The sequence below is a fragment of the Theobroma cacao genome, chromosome 1 (assembly GCF_000208745.1).
Source record: "Theobroma cacao cultivar B97-61/B2 chromosome 1, Criollo_cocoa_genome_V2, whole genome shotgun sequence".
NCBI lineage: Eukaryota > Viridiplantae > Streptophyta > Magnoliopsida > Malvales > Malvaceae > Theobroma > Theobroma cacao.
The window spans coordinates 1,473,514-1,491,299 of record NC_030850.1 but is presented as its reverse complement, the minus strand read 5'-3'; the positions used below and the strand labels follow the sequence as shown (position 1 = coordinate 1,491,299).

The following is a 17,786-nucleotide window of genomic DNA, read 5'->3' as shown; positions in this document are numbered from 1 at the left end:
GCTGGAGTAGCTCAGTCGGTTAGAGCGTATGGCTGTTAACCATAAGGTCGGAGGTTCGACCCCTCCCTCTAGCGGTGTTATGAAGTTGAATATGATTGCTATATTTGATAGATTTTGGGCTGTTACTCCAATAGAAGGTTCATCAAACAACTTGATTTGATTGTTTGTTTAGAGTTAAAGACTTTTTGACGTTGAAAACTCACCAAAAACTAAAGCTTTAATCTGCATGTGAACCCCCTAAATATCACCATTCGTTTGAATCACCTCCACCAAACCTTGAAAATATTAAACTCAACCAGAACCAGAACCCGAACCCGAACCCCGTTTTTCAGCCTCTCCGTTTCTCTGTTAAACGGACATTCTCACATGGCGGTTATGTCACTGGGTCCCATTGCCCACAGCTCTCGTTAATGGCTTACATTCTCTTCTGATTCTTTGCCTCTCTTCTATCGAAATTCTTTTCTTTATATATATCTCCCCTTGCAAATTCATCTTTACTAAGTCAGCTCTCTCCCGTTCTTTTCTCTTCTTTCACATTAGTAACATCTAGTTTCCCTGGAAAAAAGGTCTTAAATAGTCTAGAGAACAAAGAAAAATCCCATTTCTCCTCCTTAGAGATTGACCAGAGATGTTACGTGGTTTGCACTCCCTGGAAACCTGTACCTATAACGGGATGGATATGACAGTGCTTGAACGACAGCAGGCAAGGTTGAAATGGCAGCAGCAGCAAAACTATGGGGTCCAAAATAATAATCCTATTGAATTATGTGCAAGTTCAGTGCCTCAAATTCAGGGTTTTCTCGGAAGCAGTTTTGGTAGTGGCCAGTTAGTTGAGATGAAAAAGCCAGAAGTTTACCTGGGTAGTGATGATTTTCCCAAATTTGTGAACCTTTCAGTAGCTGGCCCAGAGTTTAGTGCCAGTAAGATGGATTTGGTGCCGCCAGAGGCTGCTGCAGATTACTGTATCTCTAGGACTTCTAGCTGTCAGATGACAGCTTTCCAGACAGCTGTTATGAACGAGGAAAGAGAGGACGTGATTTTGAAGAAAATGGAGTCCACCACCGGCAGGGAGAGCTTTAACAAGAGAAAAGTTGAGGTTTGTTACTATGTCTTCACTCTAAATTTATTCGCTTTTTGGGTTGTAGCTTCTTAGAAGAATGAATTATGAATTTTTGAATAAATCATTGAGGCAAGGTTTTTCTTTGATAAAAGAAAGAAACCAGGTAGGAATCGTGATAAAGATGTTACTTTTAATTGGGTTTAGTTGCCTCCAACAAAAAGGGTATAAGAATAAAGCCTGGTGAATTGCTATATCAAAGCAATTATAGTCGTCCTTAAGGCATCTGACTTTTATTGTACAGGCTGTTCAAGACGATAAATGCAAAGATAAGAGGATTAAAGGAGAAGTGGAAGGGGAATCTGAGGTCAAAACAAAATGCAGTACAGAAGTTTCCAGAAACTCTTCAAAGGGGAACTCCAAGGCTTCCGAGGTCCAGAAGCCAGATTACATTCATGTAAGAGCACGTCGAGGCCAGGCTACTGACAGTCACAGCTTGGCAGAAAGAGTAAGTAGGAATTTTTTTGTTTTTGAATTTTGAGGTTTATTTGCTACGGAAAATTGATAGTACAACCATTGGCCTGAATCTTAAGAAATATTGGTTTTGTTTGTTTGTCTGTCTGTGATTGCAGGCTAGAAGGGAAAAGATTAGTAAGAAGATGAAATGCTTGCAAGATTTAGTCCCTGGGTGCAATAAAATCACAGGCAAAGCTGGAATGCTTGATGAAATAATCAACTATGTTCAATCTCTCCAAAGACAGGTTGAGGTATAATAGACATATCGATCTTGTTAGCCTTGATTATTTTAGCACATCACCTTTCTGTTAACTTATCGGGTTGCAATGTAATTTACATGCAGTTCTTGTCTATGAAACTTGCTGCTGTAAATCCTAGCGTAGAATTCAATGTTGACAACCTCCCTGCAAAAGAGGTAAGAAAACAGCCTCCCGATTTGTCCTTTCTCACTGATCATTGGAGGAAATGGATAACCACAAGCGACTTCTTCTATGACTGACTTGTGCTTAAATAATTATGCAATGAAGTTTCCTGCTTATGTCGCCAATTTTCCAGCAGCCGCCAAGTCACCAGCAATGGCCAATTTGGCCTGCCTTCAGTTCAATCCCTTGCAAAAGGCTGTAAGTTGCATGTTAGATGCAACAGGGCACCCTCCTCAAACAGCAACTGAAGGAGTTGCGAGTGCTTCTATATCTATCCCAGAACAAGCTCTCAGCTCGTCCTGCATCACTGTAATTATTCCTACTCTATGGTTTCAACTATTCTTATTCCCTGGTTTGATTTATGACGTTCTGTTTTGCCTAACATGCCTCAAAATCATATTGCAGCAGCTGCAACCATTTTCAACTTGGAACACGGACCCTCAAGGTCTTTACAATGTGTACAATATGGGGTTTCATTAAAGAATGATCAACTAATTTTTGTCTCCAACATCGGCGGGTAACTCTAGCGATCTCTCTCTTTCTCTCTTCTTCTTCTTCTTCTTCTCTGCAATTCCTCTATGTACATAAACTTTATAATGTGAAATGGAAATGAAAATGAAAATTCCCTTCTCCTTCGTTAGTCATTAAACTTGCAGGATATTACATTTGTTTCTGTTTGTCCATTCTCCCACCCAGCAGAAACATCTGCCATTGCAGTTCCCTGCCTTCCTGCTAAGATTTGTTGTTTACTTGTTTTCTGCAGATATCATTCCTGGAATCCAATCAGGCTCAAGATGGAATGCAATTTTAGATGCTACTATGTACCCTCTTACAGGATTTGCTTCAAAGATTCTGATAGTTACCATTCTGAAATCTTAGCAGTGTCAAGTTGGAGATGTTTTTTTTTTTTTGGACACTATTCACCATCTCACAGGTTTTATTACTATGATTTCACAGATTACTCAATGAAACACATTCTTGTTCTACATGTATAGTCCCACTATTCCAATAAATATCATCCATATGATTAATCATCAAGATTTCCATATTTCCACTGTATAATGACTAGAGATATCTTTCTTGGCTGTATGTTTTCCCTCTATGAATGAATGTAGATATGTCTTTCTAGCCTCTAATAGTGAGGAGAGGAAGTGGACAGGACCACACTAGACTACCATAAAAAGCTGATAGGAATAGAAAATGACAGAGGAGGCATTCGGTTGGGAAACTTTAAATCATTGTGGGGGCAAGGAAGATGATAGAGGTGAAGTGGAAAGGGTAGGAGCCGGTGACGGTATGGCCCAGCTGCCGCCCAACTTGTGCCTTCATTGGATGAGCTTTGGCAGCTAGCAAAAACCTCTCCTTTGCAGAGCAAAAAAACATTGGCAGTTCAATCAGATAAAGATATAAAACACTTGGGATTACACCTGAAATTCTTCATCATTACGGAGGCCGTAAGCTGTTTTCTCATTCTTTTTCCAGAAACCTGGTGGATCTACCTTCCCAGATCAATTCATAGTCAATGTTGTTTTTGGCACTTTCTCTTCCTAATTTAGACTTTTCTCGCATAATATCTTTGTGTTTTCTTCTTCTTCAACTAGTATTACAAGAATTTTTTTTAATTAATATCCCGTAAATAAGTTCTATTCTAATTAAGGTAATTGAGAGTATTTTAATAATTTTATTAAGCAAAATTAACAATTTAACTTTTTGTATGAACATAAATTATCCAAAAAATATTAATAAAAAAATCCACAAAACGTTAATTAAAATAAAAAAATTCAACCATGAAATAAATAGTCAAACAATAATCTCGAAGTTTTCTTTGTCTTTTAATAATTATATCTTAGTGTTTAACCTATATCCTAATGGTACCACAAAAATCATCAAAAGGCAATTATTCAATCAAAGAATTTGATTTTAATTATAGATTTGATAAAACTAATGTTTTACGTTGTGTAATTAAAATTTGAGAATCTTTTCATTCTAACAACTAAACTAAACCTCTTTATTTATTTGCCATTATTATTTTTTAATGTGGGTGGTAACACAAAATTCCAACTTTACTAAACTAAAACCACATTCTTAAAAGTCATAAGTAAAATTAATATCGGAATGGAAATTAATAGATTAATGAATCTTATTTTTGGATCATCCATATAAATTTGAGATATACTAGCATTTAATTTTAATAAATACTTTAGTTAAAATTGTAGTTAATATTTTTTATACTTTAATATTTCTTAATTAAACTTTTCATATAGATATCATTGTAAATTAATTTGCTCATTAAATAACAGCAAATTTAACCAAACGTTTCTTTTTTCTTTTTGGAATTGTTAACTAAACTTTTCTTGATTAAGCTCTTAATTAGGGGAGAGAGAAAAAAATCTTAATTAAGGAGGGTTTTAGTAACTTTTAAATGGCCGTTTATATTTGGGAGGGAATTGGGGGATTTTGGTTTTTTGAATAGTTCAAATTAGGGTTTGCATTTTCAAAGAATGGCTACGGAATCTTCAGAGTCAGAAGAAGAAGGGAAGATTACAGGAGGAAATCAACATCTAATCGTCGAAGATGACCTGAGAGAAATGGGAAAAAAAGCAGCTTGGAGTGTCAGCTCTTGTAAAACGGGCAATGGCGTCTCTTCTCTCCGTGACGACAATCTTGAAACCTATTGGCAGTTAAAACACAGACTCTTTCAGATTTTACTCCAATTTTAATATCAATTCTCACTTCTTTTCATTTTCTTTTTGACTGGTTTTTTAGATCTGATGGAGCCCAGCCTCATTTAGTTAACATTCAGTTCCAGAAGAAGGTTAAGTTGCAAGTATGCGAAATTTTTGCATTTGGTTGATTTTTTGTTGCAAAGTTCTCATTTTTGTTAATTTTTGATGATGGGTTTTGTGACGATTTGTGGGTTTTTATTTCTTTTGTTGGGTTGTTGAAGCTTGTTGTACTTTATGTGGATTTCAAGCTTGATGAGAGCTACACACCAAGTAAGATCTGCATTCGAGCCGGTGATGGCTTTCATAATTTGAAGGTATAATCTGTAATCTTCAGTTTTCCATTTAGAATTGTGGCCTCTGACTGGGTTGGTTAATTTGTATGTGAATGTTTTCTGCAGGAGATTAAAACTGTGGAACTTGTCAAGCCAACTGGTTGGGTTTATCTTTCATTATCCGGAAATGATCCTCGGTGAGTGGCCAAACAATTGTTTCAGTGCCACTATATTTGCTATTGCTTTCTGAAGTATTTGGAATTTTGGAGTGATCATGTTTCTTTCGTTGGCTGTTGGTGCAATGTTGTTAATTTGATCACTGACTGTTTGTTCTTTATTAGCAGATTAAGAGGCTAATTCATTTCTTTGAAAAATGTTTGGGTTCTTCTTTGCTACATAATGCTTTAGGTCCCTAGTAATTATTCCAATTATTTCCTCTCTAGGTTGATTGGTAATAATATGCAACCTCAAATTTAATGATCAACAAATTCCTATTCAAAGTACTGACTACCATTTGTGTTTGGTTTGTGTTGCGTGACATCAAAGATATGTTACAAAACCAAATCAAGCAGAGATGTATCAGAATTCCGTATTCTTGCTTCTTAAGATTCATTGGCAATGTTAATAGTTACTGCTATATTGCTATACAGCTGTTAGTGAATATCAACCGTTTGTAAGTGGAGTGCAGAAGTGCATACACTATCTAGTTATTGAGGAAAATTGCACTCAGCATAGGGAGATTTATTTTGGGTACTGACAATGTTTAATCAAAATGTTTTGCAGCGAAACTTTTGTCAATACCTTTATGCTGCAAATTGCGGTTTTGTCAAATCACCTTAATGGGAGGGATACTCATGTGCGCCAGATCAAAGTTTATGGGCCTCGACTGTGCATATCATAGATCCCTACATCTTTTAGTGCATGAGTTATTCAATCACCATTATTCTAATTTGAACTTTTTTGTTGTTTAAATGTTTTATTGCAGGAATCCTATTCCGCACCAACCGTTCCAATTTACCTCAAGGGAATTCATTACATACTCCACTGTGAGATAATAAAAGTGACCTAATAGCTGGCTTGGGGTTGAAAAGGACATGGAATATCATATGTGGAATCGTGTCTCAGATTGAAGAGAACTAAGAACGTTGCTGAAAGCAATTTAAATATATAACATGATGATGGTTTTGTATCAATCAACATTTATAGGAAGAAAAAGAGTTGATATTGTCTGTATTCACTCCCTTGTGCTCGTGCTGAGCAGATGGTTTAAACTAGCTTGGATAGTATCCCGTTTTAGGTTCTTTTTCAGATCTTTTCCTTTTTCTAATGCCTTTGGTCATTGTGACATTCTATTATTTGAGGAAAGGCGACAGATATTCTAATTAGTCACTCTGCAACAAATTATGTTGTCCTTGTTCCTGTATCATACCTCGTAGGTCATTGCACCTCCTAGTAAAAGGAAAGAATTTGCCACAGGTTTCTTCTGGTCAGGTTGCCTTGAAACCTTATTATCATTTGAAATATTGGACCTGTGATATAGATTCCAAGTTGCTGGAAACACCAGGACAATAGCTATTTTATTAATTTTAAAGAATGAGACATCAAGGACATATTTTTTTAAAAGTATTCTCTGACTTGTGATTCAAGTCATGTAGTGTCTAGCTTTCGAATATGATTCATTGTCCAAGTTCAAGCTCTTTTTTGACAAGGACTCTGCTCCAGGTATTGCTTTAGTTGGCCAGTTGATTGTACACCATCAAGGTGGATTTTCGGGTCATACATCTACTATTGTTACTGCGAATCATTTTACTAGTTGGAGGAAGCCTTGGTTCTTTTTCCCTTCGGGTGTGGCTTCTGCTGGGAAGATACTTTTAAATGTAAGGAAAATAATTGCAAGTAACATCACTTGATCAGGGAAAAGCTAGCATCAAACCACCCTCAAACTTGGTGCTTTCCCATTTACCACTAGTAATGAGAGCCGAAGTTTGACCAAGACAGATGCTAAAGCGGCCAAGTTGGTACGAACAGAAGTTTGTCACGTAAAGAAGTGCCAAGCATAATTTTTTTCTGCACCAAAGATGAATAGTTTTATTCTTTTTATATTACCCCTTTTCCCATATCTTGCACAGACTGCACCTTTCACTTTCATAACTCAATGCTTCGTTTTGAAGTAACCAGAAAGAATTTCATTTTGCAGCAGCAATTAAGGGAAAGTGATCCACATTATAGCATTTGGCACGAGTACCTGAACCTTGAAAGAGAAACAGCAGTGCTTGCTTGTTCGTCAGTGGAACTCAGGTATAAGTATTACATTGAGCCCTTTGTTAGTGGATATATTTGAGTTTACTCCAAGCGTGCATGCTTGCTGTTAATTTAGATACAACTAGATATAGGCAATTTGCTGTTAATAAGAAAATACTACAACTAGATATAGGCAATTTACTGTTAATTTAGCTTTGATTCCAAGATGATCAAACAATATACAAGTCAGAATGCATGATCAGAAAAGCCAGGCGCCCAACAGCTAAGAATCAGCCATCAAAGGCCATGCAGAAAAAGCTTCCATTTAGAACATAAATACTAGTACTAAAATACAGGAAGCGTTCGAGAGGTGAAACATGTGCATCTCCGACCAACATGCTATCATTCACAGGCCAATTTGGGCTAAAGCTGCTGTGGTCGATTGCAAAGGCTTGAAAGTAAGGAAAGGTAATAATAATCCATGGCAACATTAATGATGTGGATCATCCACCAGTGGTGATCATTCACAAGCTGGTTTGGTGTCAAAGCTGCTTAGGCAGATTGCGAAGGCTTGGAAAGCAGATAGAGGGTACCGATAATCCATTGTGAAGATGTCTTTGCCAATTTTTCCAAACTGTAAGATTACCTTCTCTTGCTCTTCAGGTGATACATTATGTGAGGGCTCAACAGCTGCGACAAGCTGGAAATTCTTAACAGAGGCCACCGTCACACGCCCCTTGAAGTTCAGGCACCAGCACTGTAACTGTTCATGCCATCTTGGGGCCTTGTTTTTAAGGGTTAATGGCTCTCCTGAGCCCAGGGAGAATACTGGTGTGGCTGGGAGGCTTGGGGAGCTGGCGCCAATCACTAGTTCCTTTCCTTTTGAACTGGTTAAGGGAGAAAGTTGCTCATCAAAGGATTGTGGGAATGCTGATGGTGTTGGGGCAGTGCCTCCTTCCTGAATAGCAGAGATAGGAATGGAGTGCACAATGCAATGCATTCTCCTTGGTCCTCGTGTTCGCAGAACATTGAGCTCATAGGTAATGGTACCTATGCTGTAGTTGCATGCAGGTAATCTAGGAGACACCTGCTTAGAGTGAAATCTACGACTTGATCGGGTAGTTGATGGGATTATTGAGTCACATGGAGGCTGACTATCATATATGGTGAACTTGGTACCCAAAAAATTAGACCTGAAAAGAATTTTCAACATGTTATCATAAGATATGAAGAGAAAATAATCAGACAAACATAAGAAACAAATCTAATGGTGAGACTTGCCTTAGTTTACCAACATATGTATTGCTGGCCCTGGAAAAATCATCTGCAACCAAGGATATAACAAAGTCTGTGCATGTTGCCCTTCTGACCTTTCTTGCTGCCAACAGCAATTTATCATTTTCTCCCTCAGCTGTAAATCAAAGAAGCAACACAAGTAAATACCTCCCAAAAAAAGTGAGGAAGCTTCATAATAGTGATACCTCCATTGAGGTTTTTAAGTTTTGAATATATTATTTGGATAAAAGGATGTAAAAGAAGTAACATAACTACAAAGCCAAGTAACCCCAATGAGCTCACAAAGTTGCTTCCAAAAAGAATGGTACAATGTTTCCCAACTTTCCAATCAAAACAGATGGAGACTGTCATCTTATTAGGTCATTCAAAGAAACCAAACAATAGAACAAGTATACAGCCACACTTAATTTTGACTCCCTAGCACAAAATCTTTATGAATCCAATTAAAAGGAAAAAAATGATTGGACCAAATTTTTTTCAGATAAGAATGACAAGTATAAAGGTACATACATAAGTTTAAATTTATCATGAATAGTAGTAGCCAAGAACATTAGAATAAGATCACTTACAAGGCACCAGCCCATAGAACAAAGAATATGTTGAAGTTGCTCTGTCCCTTTTAATATAGCATTGAATCGGGGACTCGCGAGGACCCGGCTGTTCATGAGCAGAAACAGAAGATATAAACAAACTTTTTAAAATGGAAGAATAAGAAAATAGCCACTCCAATTATTCATGGACACAAACATGAAAGTTGTTGACTGTGTAGCAGATATACATTCAACTATCAGCCAGAGTCATTTCATGGTAGAAAGGCCACAGAATAGATATATTTCTGTGCAAGTTTTTCCTCCCCTTAATGTAAATTTAGCTAAAACCTAAATATGCAGTATCTTATTCTCAAGGGATCAAAAAGGCTTGTTTTTTCTTTTACAACAGCGAAAGAGTATAACCTGCTTCAATGAGATGGGAAATGTGAGCCTTCCACATTGCTCGGGAGTCTTCACAATCTCCTTAGTGATTTCCCTCCAGGACCTACAAACTGCTGCACAAAAGACAACAACAGCTCGAGCAGGCCAAGCTGTCTCACTCTCTTCGACCCTTTGAATTATATCCAAGAGCAATTCAGGTGGTAGATTCGCCCACGGGCTCTGTTCTACGAGTTCAGATCCCGTTGGTGCTTGATCAGGAGCAACATGGGATCTAATCCGGCTACGCCAAACCTTACTTTCCCCTCCTCTCCTTGATATGTTCCCAATCCCATCTTTCATTTCCTTTAGCTCCCGCATAATACTCTTTAGTGACATCTTTTATAAGCAAACCAAATCCAATCTCTCAACATTCACCTGCAAATATATAAAATACACGTTAAAGAAAAACACCTCAAATAATAAACTTTTTCTCCACTATTCAAATCTCAGCTCAACTACAAGCAACTTTCCATCACATCAAACTCCACAAATCCAAACTTTAATCATAATTAACACCCAGAAAACAAAACAGAAAGAAAACCCAAAGATCAGCAACCAATAAATGACATAAAAAATGCAAAAAAGAAGATCAATCTTTTCCTACCTGAATCATCAACCCAAAAAAGCTATAGACTTGAGAAGAGAAAAAATAAAAATGTGGAAACCAGCTCAAAGCCAACAGGTTCAAATCAACCCAGAACTGAACCAGCTCAGATGCATCCCCACATTTCTTAGGGTCCCACAGGTCAATCAACACCACAACCAAAAAAAATCAGATCGGAATGAAAGTAAATATAGAAAAAAATTTAAAGGTGCCAACTTTTCTTTTAGTAGGAATCCGAAGATGGCCACGTCATTGCTAACGCCGGTGACAGCACCACCACCACCATCAGTCCCGGTGTAATACCACCCCCACCACCGTCATCGCCATCACCACCAGTTTTCCCCCCAGATCAGTGAGCCAAAACGCGCTCTCTTTCTCTCTCTCTCTCTCTCTTCTGCTCCTAAGAAAAAGCTCTTTCACTTAAAACGGATCCAAAGTGTTTTTTTAATTAATTACTTTTTTTTGGTTTTAGAATTACGTGATATAATAAAAAATAAGATATAAAAAGCAATTTTTTTATTAATTATTTTTTAATGGAGGAGGATATTTCACGGTTCCTCTTCTCACTGGGACTGACGAATTAGTGAGTTACAAAGGCGTGCTGATGAAGACACGTGGCAATCAATCAGGTAAATGTCCGGAGATACGTCATTTTTTCTACCCACCCGATCAGTATTTGATGGGAGACCTTTTTAATGCTATCAAATCAATTTCCCCACTAATTAACTCTTCAAATTTTATATATATATATATATATATTAAAAAAGAAGATAAAAAAGAAATTTTATTGAACAAATCTTCTATTTACAATCTTTAAGTATATATGAGTTAAGGGATGTTGTACCTTTAATGAAAGCTTAATCCCATCTATTAGGGTTGGCTCAAGTGTTTAATTAAAACAAAATTAATAAAAAATAGTTCTTTTTATAGTTTATTTTAATATAAGTATTAAATTTGTCTATTCCAAATTTAAAAATTTAAGTTTATCTAGAAACTAATAATAAATGATATAATTATGTTTTTAATTGAATTATCCGAACTTATTTAAAATTTGATGTATCACCCTTGTACAATGTGGATATATTATTATTTACTCATAAAGTGAATAAAAATTCAAAAATCTTTGAAGATAAGATTCATTAATGAATAGAATTCACACTCAAATAATATATTAATGTAGACTTAAAATGAAAATATTTTCATATAATTTATAAGAATTTAGTATTAAATCTTAAGCTTAGCGTAACCTTTTAGGAATTGAAATGCTTAATCCTTTCTAGATCCACCAACTACTAAACTCCAAAGAAAACTGAAAACCAGAGACAAAGGTAAATAATAGCACACAATTTCCGACAGGACACGAGAGAAAAACAAGATTACAAAATCTCCAAGGAAGTGGAGTGGTCTTATAATGTAAAATTCAAAATTTCAATTTGAGTAATATGGGTAACAAGATCAAAAACAAAAGTTCAAATTGACAACCCATAGATACAAACAATCGAAAAAAATCGTAAAATCCCAATAATTTCCACTTTTGTCTTCCCAATAATAATCATTAACGATGGAAAATGTGTGGTTGCTTTATGGGAACCGAATCCAGGCCTCAAAGATAGGAGACAATGGCCCCCGGTGGGAATTCATGGCATGGTTGGCAGAGCCAGCCTTGGGGGTCTGCCCCATCGTTTCGTGGCGTAAGGGTCTGGGTGAACCTGGGCTAAACCTTTCCTGCCACTTCGGATAGGTGTCAATCGAGTTGTGATTCAAGGCATACGTGGATGGTGCGGGACCCCAACGGGAAGAAGCCTAGCTCCGTAGCTCTGTAGGGTCAAAGCCTTGAGCCATGTGAAGGAAGAAGACCACGATCAATGGGTGGGAGTCCCATGTCAGATCGGAGCCCAGCAACGGTCCACGGATGCATGTGCCGGAGCCCATTCCCGATGGCCAGTGGGCTTGATTGTTACTCCCTGGGATGATTTCTTTATTTTATCTCGGTGGACCACGTTTGGGTAAGATTACAACGTTATCCGTTCACAAGTTTCTAGCAAAACCGGACTAAGTCAGCCTCAGCCTAACCTGCCTCTCTCCAGTCCAACTTCAAATATTCTTTTCTTTTGATATTGATAGGCTCATTAAGAATCTCACCAACAATGGTGATTTTTATTTTACACGCAACAAATGGAAAAGGTGGCAAGGCCTTGGCTGTACCGCGCTTCAAGTAGAAGGGCCAAAACAGTACTGCACCCACGAGGCATGTCATTAGAGTGGAGACCAAAGCGATAACCACCGGGCAATAGTTACATGCACGTTCATGGCAAAGAAGAAAAATGGGGCAAATTCCCACGTCCTAGGCCTGCTTGCCTAGTTGCTTTTTGTTGATTGTGGATCCCATGTCTCTCCTTTCATGCTCATGGATTCTCTCAACATATACTAATACTTTTTCTATGATTTTAGGAAGACTAAGAATTAGCTGGATGAAGGGGACTGCTCAAGCTTTGGAGCTCCTCAATTTTTGTGTAAAAATCGAGGGGGATTGGCTCTTTTCGATAAGGTTAGCCACCCATTCCCACAATCCCAACTCTCCCCTGCTGCCACTGCCGCTACCTTCCACCTGGACATGCCCTGTGGCCATGGCCACATCGTCTATTGGAAAAAGGGAATTTTCGGAAGTTGTAAATTATATAATAATAATATAGTACTAGTTAAGGTACAAGTGATTTTCACTGACAGATTAATCAACATTATCTTCCAGAAACATATCCCGGATATAAGTTTAAATCATGTATCAAATTAAATTTATATAAAATAAGCAGAGGAATTACAGTGTCTTTGTTGCTGAATCTTGACAAAGGTGAAGGAAAAACGAACTTGTTTTGCAGAAAGCGACAAAACCCATGTCTGGAATCTGTCTCTTTAAAGTTATGGTTATTGGTTGAGGGAACTAAACATCTTTTCTTTAACTAATTTAATTTTGTCAGAGAGTTCTTTGTCTGTTTAGGTCAATCTATGATTTTAATGAATCATATCTGGTTGCCTCTAGTTTTAGTGCCCTCGTGTCTGCATTTTTTCTTCCTTGTCCTTTTGGTTTGGTTGCTGATGCCATTCATCCTCTATTATTATTATCCAATTGATTGAAAGATCGTACATAAATCTAATTTCCCTCGATCTTTTTCGTATTGGTCAAAGTTGAACCACATGATCAAGATCTGTGTAATCATGCATGTGAGTTATGTCATGGGGTTGGTTTGGACCAAAAATAGGTTCAACTAGCTGAGATGTCTTCAAGGGTCGGCCTGAGCTGACCAGCTAATCTGAAATACCCCAAGAGGACCAATCTTCTTCTGTTATTTCCTTCTCAATGGTCAAATATTGATGATTCTGCATGTTATTCTTGAAGGACAAGAAAGGTATAGATTGTGTGTTTATCCTTAGGAAATGCATTCATCAACAAGATTCTCCTTAGATTCTGAGAAGTGTGGATTCTGGTGTGTCAGCAATGATCATCGGCAAGGTTTTGGTGAAGTCCATAGAGTAACTCAGGCTGCCATTCAGAACTTTTTATTTGTCATCAATAATTGGAAGCATTATTACTTATGAAAACCAATCTAATTTAGGAGAAAGGGGACTTATGATATCTTCACTTGATCAAAACTCCAAGTTTCATGTCAACTAAAGTCAGCATGAAGATGTAATCTTCATTTTTCTTTTACTGTATTCTTGCCGTAGGAGTTTGTGATTTCCTTTCCCTCCCTTGCTTATGTTGGAATGTTTCTTTGTGGGAAGAGAAAGAGAAAGGGGAAAGAGGGGAAATAAGCGTCACATTTTCTCTTGCCACGGAGAACTCGTCTTCAAAAGGCAATGCTTCTATTCACTAGCAGATAGGACTCACTTTCTCATTTTTTTGCCCCAAATACATGTATCCATTTATGTCCTTTCTGTCTATATGCCCAAGGAACCTCCTGCCTGCACATTTGCACCTTTGGCAAAGCTAGCCATGTGATCATTTGAAAGACTCTCATTTACAGAGGCAGAGAGCTGTAACGCAGAAAAGAAAAATTTGATAGAGTAATGGCAGCTTCCTCATGATTGTCCATCCTGCAACAGAGGTTCTACTTTATGGACTAGGGAGTTCAAGTACTATCGCATGACTGTCTCATTTCTTTACTTTAAGATTGATTTTCCTCCATCTTTACTTTTCTAGTTTGAAAAATGGTTTGATCACAAGCAAAACAAAGTTTCTCTGGAAAGCATCTTAATAAGGGAATGTACCATAGATAAGCAAACCGGCCTTGCAAAGAAATGTAACAAAGTGCTTAGAAGTAAGCCCTTCTGAATTTGTTTTTTAATGGATAAACCATGTAAAGAGCTGCATTCTGGCATTTCCAAAGGACTCACTGGGTCCGTGAGAAGCAGCTGATTGGTAAAGAGAAATGCCTATTGAGAATGACATGTGACCAAAAACATTTTTTGTGAACTAGAAATGACCATGCAGGATGATTTTACCATGGATATTAAAAAGTGCCTTTGGAGTATCAGAACCTACAACTGTTCCTTTTCCTTAACGGTAAAGCTTCGTATTGTATGTGGGATTAGGTTGGTATACACCTTTCAATCCCAAATCTTTCAATCACATTAAGATCAAATTGGAGAAGCCATGAAAAACGGAAATGGGGTAACTAAAACTAAAGCACCCTGATTCTAAAAAAATTAATCTTTGTTAAGCAATCTAAGACTCTACGCCAGTCAATAGTCCTGAAGTTCCTTTCAGTATTTTGCTTACAAGCTTTGACATACGACAACCCCTTTGCAATTTCTACCTAATCAGCTACATTCCCTTCTCCTCCTCCTCCTCCTTAACAAACTGGTATAGTTACCCTCTTTTAGCTTTATATAAGTACTTCATATTTTCACCTTCATGTCTCATCCACACAAACACAGAATAATTAGAAGTATTTGCCTAGACAAATGGCTATCCGAGGCGGCTCCTTTTCCAGAATGACCCTTTTTGTTGTGGGATTCCTCGCATTCATTTCTTTTCCAGCAGAAGCTGCTGTAAAGAAATACCAGTTTGATGTGAGTCAAATCAGAAGTGCACATTTCATATTTAATTCTCATTTATTATATACATCTTCGGCTGTTCCACTTGATGAGGTCTATATGATGTCTTTTAAACAGATCCAAGTGAAGAACGTTAGCAGATTGTGCCATGCAAAGCCAATTGTAACTGTAAATGGGAGGTTTCCAGGGCCTACTATCTATGTTAGGGAGGGAGACAGAGTTATTGTCAATGTTACTAACCATGCAAAGTATAACATGTCCATTCACTGGTAGGGATTCACTAAACTATATGCGGAAAATAAATTTCAAACAAAATTCTTCATACTTAATTTGTTGCTTGGTGATATCTTCAGGCATGGATTGAAGCAATATCGAAATGGTTGGGCAGATGGACCAGCTTACATAACACAGTGTCCAATTAAGACCGGGAATAGCTACAGTTACGACTTCAATGTAACAGGGCAGAGAGGAACTTTATGGTGGCATGCGCACATTCTTTGGCTAAGGGCTACAGTGTATGGAGCAATAGTCATCATGCCAAAAGAAGGGACGCCATTTCCATTCCCGCATCCAAACATGGAACAGATCATTATATTAGGTCGGTTCTAGGGTCATTTTGATTGATTTAAGAAGTTCCTTGGGAACTTGAAAAATATTTGGAGTTTTAGATTTAGTAAATCTTGAAGCTAGCTTCAAAATCTGTTTGTTCATACCACAGGGGAATGGTGGCACAAAGATGTGGAAGAGATAGTCAAGCAAGGAACTAACATGGGCTTGCCACCGAATATGTCAGATGCGCACACAATCAACGGGAAGCCAGGACCTCTCTTTCCATGCTCTGAGAAACGTAAGCAAAGTTACTTAGCTAGAAGAGACTTCAAGACATGGCATATATAAATAACATCACATGAAGCTATGCAATCTTTTTTTCAAGTAATGGTAGCAGAACCTTCAAGAAAATGTTGCTTTATAACATGTGCAGAAGATATAAAAGGAGTGAGGAACCTTATAAATTGTTTTACATGCAATGCTCACTGTTCGATTCTGAATGTTTTTTAGATACTTTTGCAATGGAGGTTGAATCAGGCAAGACATACTTGCTAAGAATCATCAACGCTGCCCTCAACGACGAGCTTTTCTTTGCCATTGCTGGTCACAACATGACAGTAGTTGAGGTTGATGCAGTTTATACAAAGCCATTCATCACGCAAGCTATACTGATTGCACCAGGGCAAACGACGAACGTTCTTGTTCGAGCCAACCAAATGCCTGGCAGATATTTCATGGCTTCTAGGCCTTTCATGGATGCTCCACTTCCTATAGACAACAAAACGGCGACAGGGATACTCCAATACAAAGGAATCCCTAACACTGTTCTTCCAACCCTTCCCCAACTGCCAGATCCCAATGACACAACTTTCGCTTTGAGCTACAACAAAAAGCTAAGGAGCTTAAACTCCGCGAAGTTTCCTGCAAATGTGCCCCTTAAAGTTGATCGAAAACTCTTCTACACAATCGGTTTCGGCAAAGATACTTGCCCAACATGCTTAAATGGAACAAGACTCCTAGCCTCCTTGAACAATATCTCTTTCGTAATGCCTGAAGTTGGACTTCTCCAAGCTCATTACTTCAATATGAAGGGAGTTTTTCGGACTGATTTCCCTGACAAACCCCCTAAACCATTCAACTATACCGGTGCACCCCTCACAGCCAATCTTGGCACCGCACACGGAACAAGGCTTAGCAAGATTGCCTTCAATTCTACAGTTGAGCTAGTGCTGCAAGACACAAATCTTCTAACAGTTGAGTCACATCCATTCCATCTCCATGGCTATAACTTCTTTGTCGTGGGAACTGGTATCGGGAATTTTGATCCTGTCAAAGACCCGGCTAAGTACAACTTGGTTGATCCTGTGGAAAGAAACACAGTTGGTGTTCCCACAGGGGGTTGGACCGCCATTCGCTTTCGAGCAGACAATCCAGGTATCCTTGTTAGACTAGAATAAGTAACCACAGAGAAAAAAAAATTGTTAGCCTAGAATTAATAAAGTAACCATATGATTAAATTATTTTCTTTTTCCTGGTTTAGGTGTTTGGTTTATGCATTGTCATTTGGAGCTGCACACTGGCTGGGGATTGAAAATGGCATTTGTGGTTGAAGATGGACCAGGAGCTGATCAATCCATTCTGCCTGCACCCAAGGATTTGCCACCATGCTAACTGTTGAAAAGTTTGTCAAAATTCAGCCCAAAAAAAGTTTGTGCATAAAATTTATTTTCTGCTTCAAAATATATACCTTCCGCAAAAGTTGCAGGACATGTATTGAGGAACCAAATTTAAGGGGGAAAAAAAAAGGTAATTGTAAAGTTCTAATTGTTTGACATTCCAACTGTAATAAACTCCAAGAAAGGTTTCAAGTTTGAGTTATGTCGTAAATGCAATGAATTATTGAAAGGAAAATAATTATTTTATTATTTTTCTTTACATGTATTTTTTAGAAAAATACTTTTATTTAATAAACCAAATCCAAAGAAGTACAGAGAGGCGCTCAGAGAGGCCCCAAAAAGACAGACAAATCCCCCTATGGTAAAACAGGTGATCCGGTCGGCCCATGAAAGACAAATCC

At 37.8% G+C, this 17,786-nt stretch overlaps 4 protein-coding genes and 1 non-coding gene across 10 annotated transcripts; 4 read left to right on the top strand and 1 right to left on the bottom strand.

The window, feature by feature from the left end:
• On the top strand, nt 1–74 carry TRNAN-GUU. The gene has a single exon. It is a non-coding gene; the product is annotated as a tRNA-Asn (tRNA).
• LOC18610912 (transcription factor HBI1) lies at nt 197–3,034 on the top strand. 4 transcript variants are annotated; one of them, XM_018114447.1, is made up of 7 exons: nt 199–1,096; nt 1,362–1,565; nt 1,690–1,824; nt 1,917–1,988; nt 2,101–2,304; nt 2,404–2,512; nt 2,759–3,034. In XM_018114447.1, exons 1-6 carry the CDS (start codon nt 629–631, stop codon nt 2,473–2,475), a joined length of 1,155 nt encoding a protein of 384 aa, XP_017969936.1. In that variant the 5' UTR covers nt 199–628; the 3' UTR covers nt 2,476–2,512; nt 2,759–3,034. The 4 variants fall into 4 exon arrangements, 2 of the variants coding, with proteins under 2 accessions (XP_017969936.1, XP_007046905.2); XM_007046843.2 differs by having other exon boundaries at nt 205–1,096; nt 2,401–2,512; XR_001926283.1 differs by lacking the exon at nt 2,759–3,034 and having other exon boundaries at nt 197–1,096; nt 2,129–2,304; nt 2,401–2,500.
• LOC18610911 (anaphase-promoting complex subunit 10) lies at nt 4,355–6,483 on the top strand. 2 transcript variants are annotated; one of them, XM_018114770.1, is made up of 6 exons: nt 4,355–4,675; nt 4,762–4,822; nt 4,943–5,035; nt 5,120–5,190; nt 5,777–5,849; nt 5,979–6,483. In XM_018114770.1, exons 1-6 carry the CDS (start codon nt 4,497–4,499, stop codon nt 6,060–6,062), a joined length of 561 nt encoding a protein of 186 aa, XP_017970259.1. In that variant the 5' UTR covers nt 4,355–4,496; the 3' UTR covers nt 6,063–6,483. The 2 variants fall into 2 exon arrangements, with proteins under 2 accessions (XP_017970259.1, XP_007046902.1); XM_007046840.2 differs by having other exon boundaries at nt 4,365–4,675; nt 5,777–5,881.
• LOC18610910 (tubby-like F-box protein 5) lies at nt 7,423–10,534 on the bottom strand. 2 transcript variants are annotated; one of them, XM_007046839.2, is made up of 5 exons: nt 10,106–10,534; nt 9,484–9,876; nt 9,100–9,187; nt 8,516–8,645; nt 7,423–8,427 (listed from the first exon to the last, which is right to left on the bottom strand). In XM_007046839.2, exons 2-5 carry the CDS (start codon nt 9,835–9,837, stop codon nt 7,755–7,757), a joined length of 1,245 nt encoding a protein of 414 aa, XP_007046901.1. In that variant the 5' UTR covers nt 9,838–9,876; nt 10,106–10,534; the 3' UTR covers nt 7,423–7,754. The 2 variants fall into 2 exon arrangements, with proteins under 2 accessions (XP_007046901.1, XP_007046900.1); XM_007046838.2 differs by having other exon boundaries at nt 10,322–10,534.
• Nucleotides 14,987–17,587, top strand: LOC18610909 (laccase-11). Its single transcript, XM_018113892.1, has 6 exons — nt 14,987–15,175; nt 15,278–15,429; nt 15,514–15,758; nt 15,879–16,007; nt 16,220–17,143; nt 17,250–17,587. Exons 1-6 carry the CDS (start codon nt 15,068–15,070, stop codon nt 17,378–17,380), a joined length of 1,689 nt encoding a protein of 562 aa, XP_017969381.1. The 5' UTR covers nt 14,987–15,067; the 3' UTR covers nt 17,381–17,587.

Coding starts and splice junctions, on each gene's coding strand:
- LOC18610910 (XM_007046839.2), bottom strand. CDS start 9,837: ATGTCACTAAAGAGTATTATGCGGGAGCTAAAGGAAATGAAAGATGGG. Junction 9,188..9,483: donor TTCCCATCTCATTGAAGCAG/GTTATACTCTTT, acceptor GCTCATGAACAG/CCGGGTCCTCGCGAGTCCCC. Junction 8,646..9,099: donor GTTCTATGGGCTGGTGCCTT/GTAAGTGATCTT, acceptor TTTGATTTACAG/CTGAGGGAGAAAATGATAAA.
- LOC18610912 (XM_007046843.2), top strand. CDS start 629: ATGTTACGTGGTTTGCACTCCCTGGAAACCTGTACCTATAACGGGATG. Junction 1,566..1,689: donor GTCACAGCTTGGCAGAAAGA/GTAAGTAGGAAT, acceptor CTGTGATTGCAG/GCTAGAAGGGAAAAGATTAG. Junction 1,989..2,100: donor ACAACCTCCCTGCAAAAGAG/GTAAGAAAACAG, acceptor TATGCAATGAAG/TTTCCTGCTTATGTCGCCAA.
- LOC18610911 (XM_007046840.2), top strand. CDS start 4,497: ATGGCTACGGAATCTTCAGAGTCAGAAGAAGAAGGGAAGATTACAGGA. Junction 5,036..5,119: donor ATGGCTTTCATAATTTGAAG/GTATAATCTGTA, acceptor TGTTTTCTGCAG/GAGATTAAAACTGTGGAACT. Junction 5,191..5,776: donor TTATCCGGAAATGATCCTCG/GTGAGTGGCCAA, acceptor AATGTTTTGCAG/CGAAACTTTTGTCAATACCT.
- LOC18610909 (XM_018113892.1), top strand. CDS start 15,068: ATGGCTATCCGAGGCGGCTCCTTTTCCAGAATGACCCTTTTTGTTGTG. Junction 15,176..15,277: donor TAAAGAAATACCAGTTTGAT/GTGAGTCAAATC, acceptor TCTTTTAAACAG/ATCCAAGTGAAGAACGTTAG. Junction 17,144..17,249: donor CTTTCGAGCAGACAATCCAG/GTATCCTTGTTA, acceptor TTCCTGGTTTAG/GTGTTTGGTTTATGCATTGT.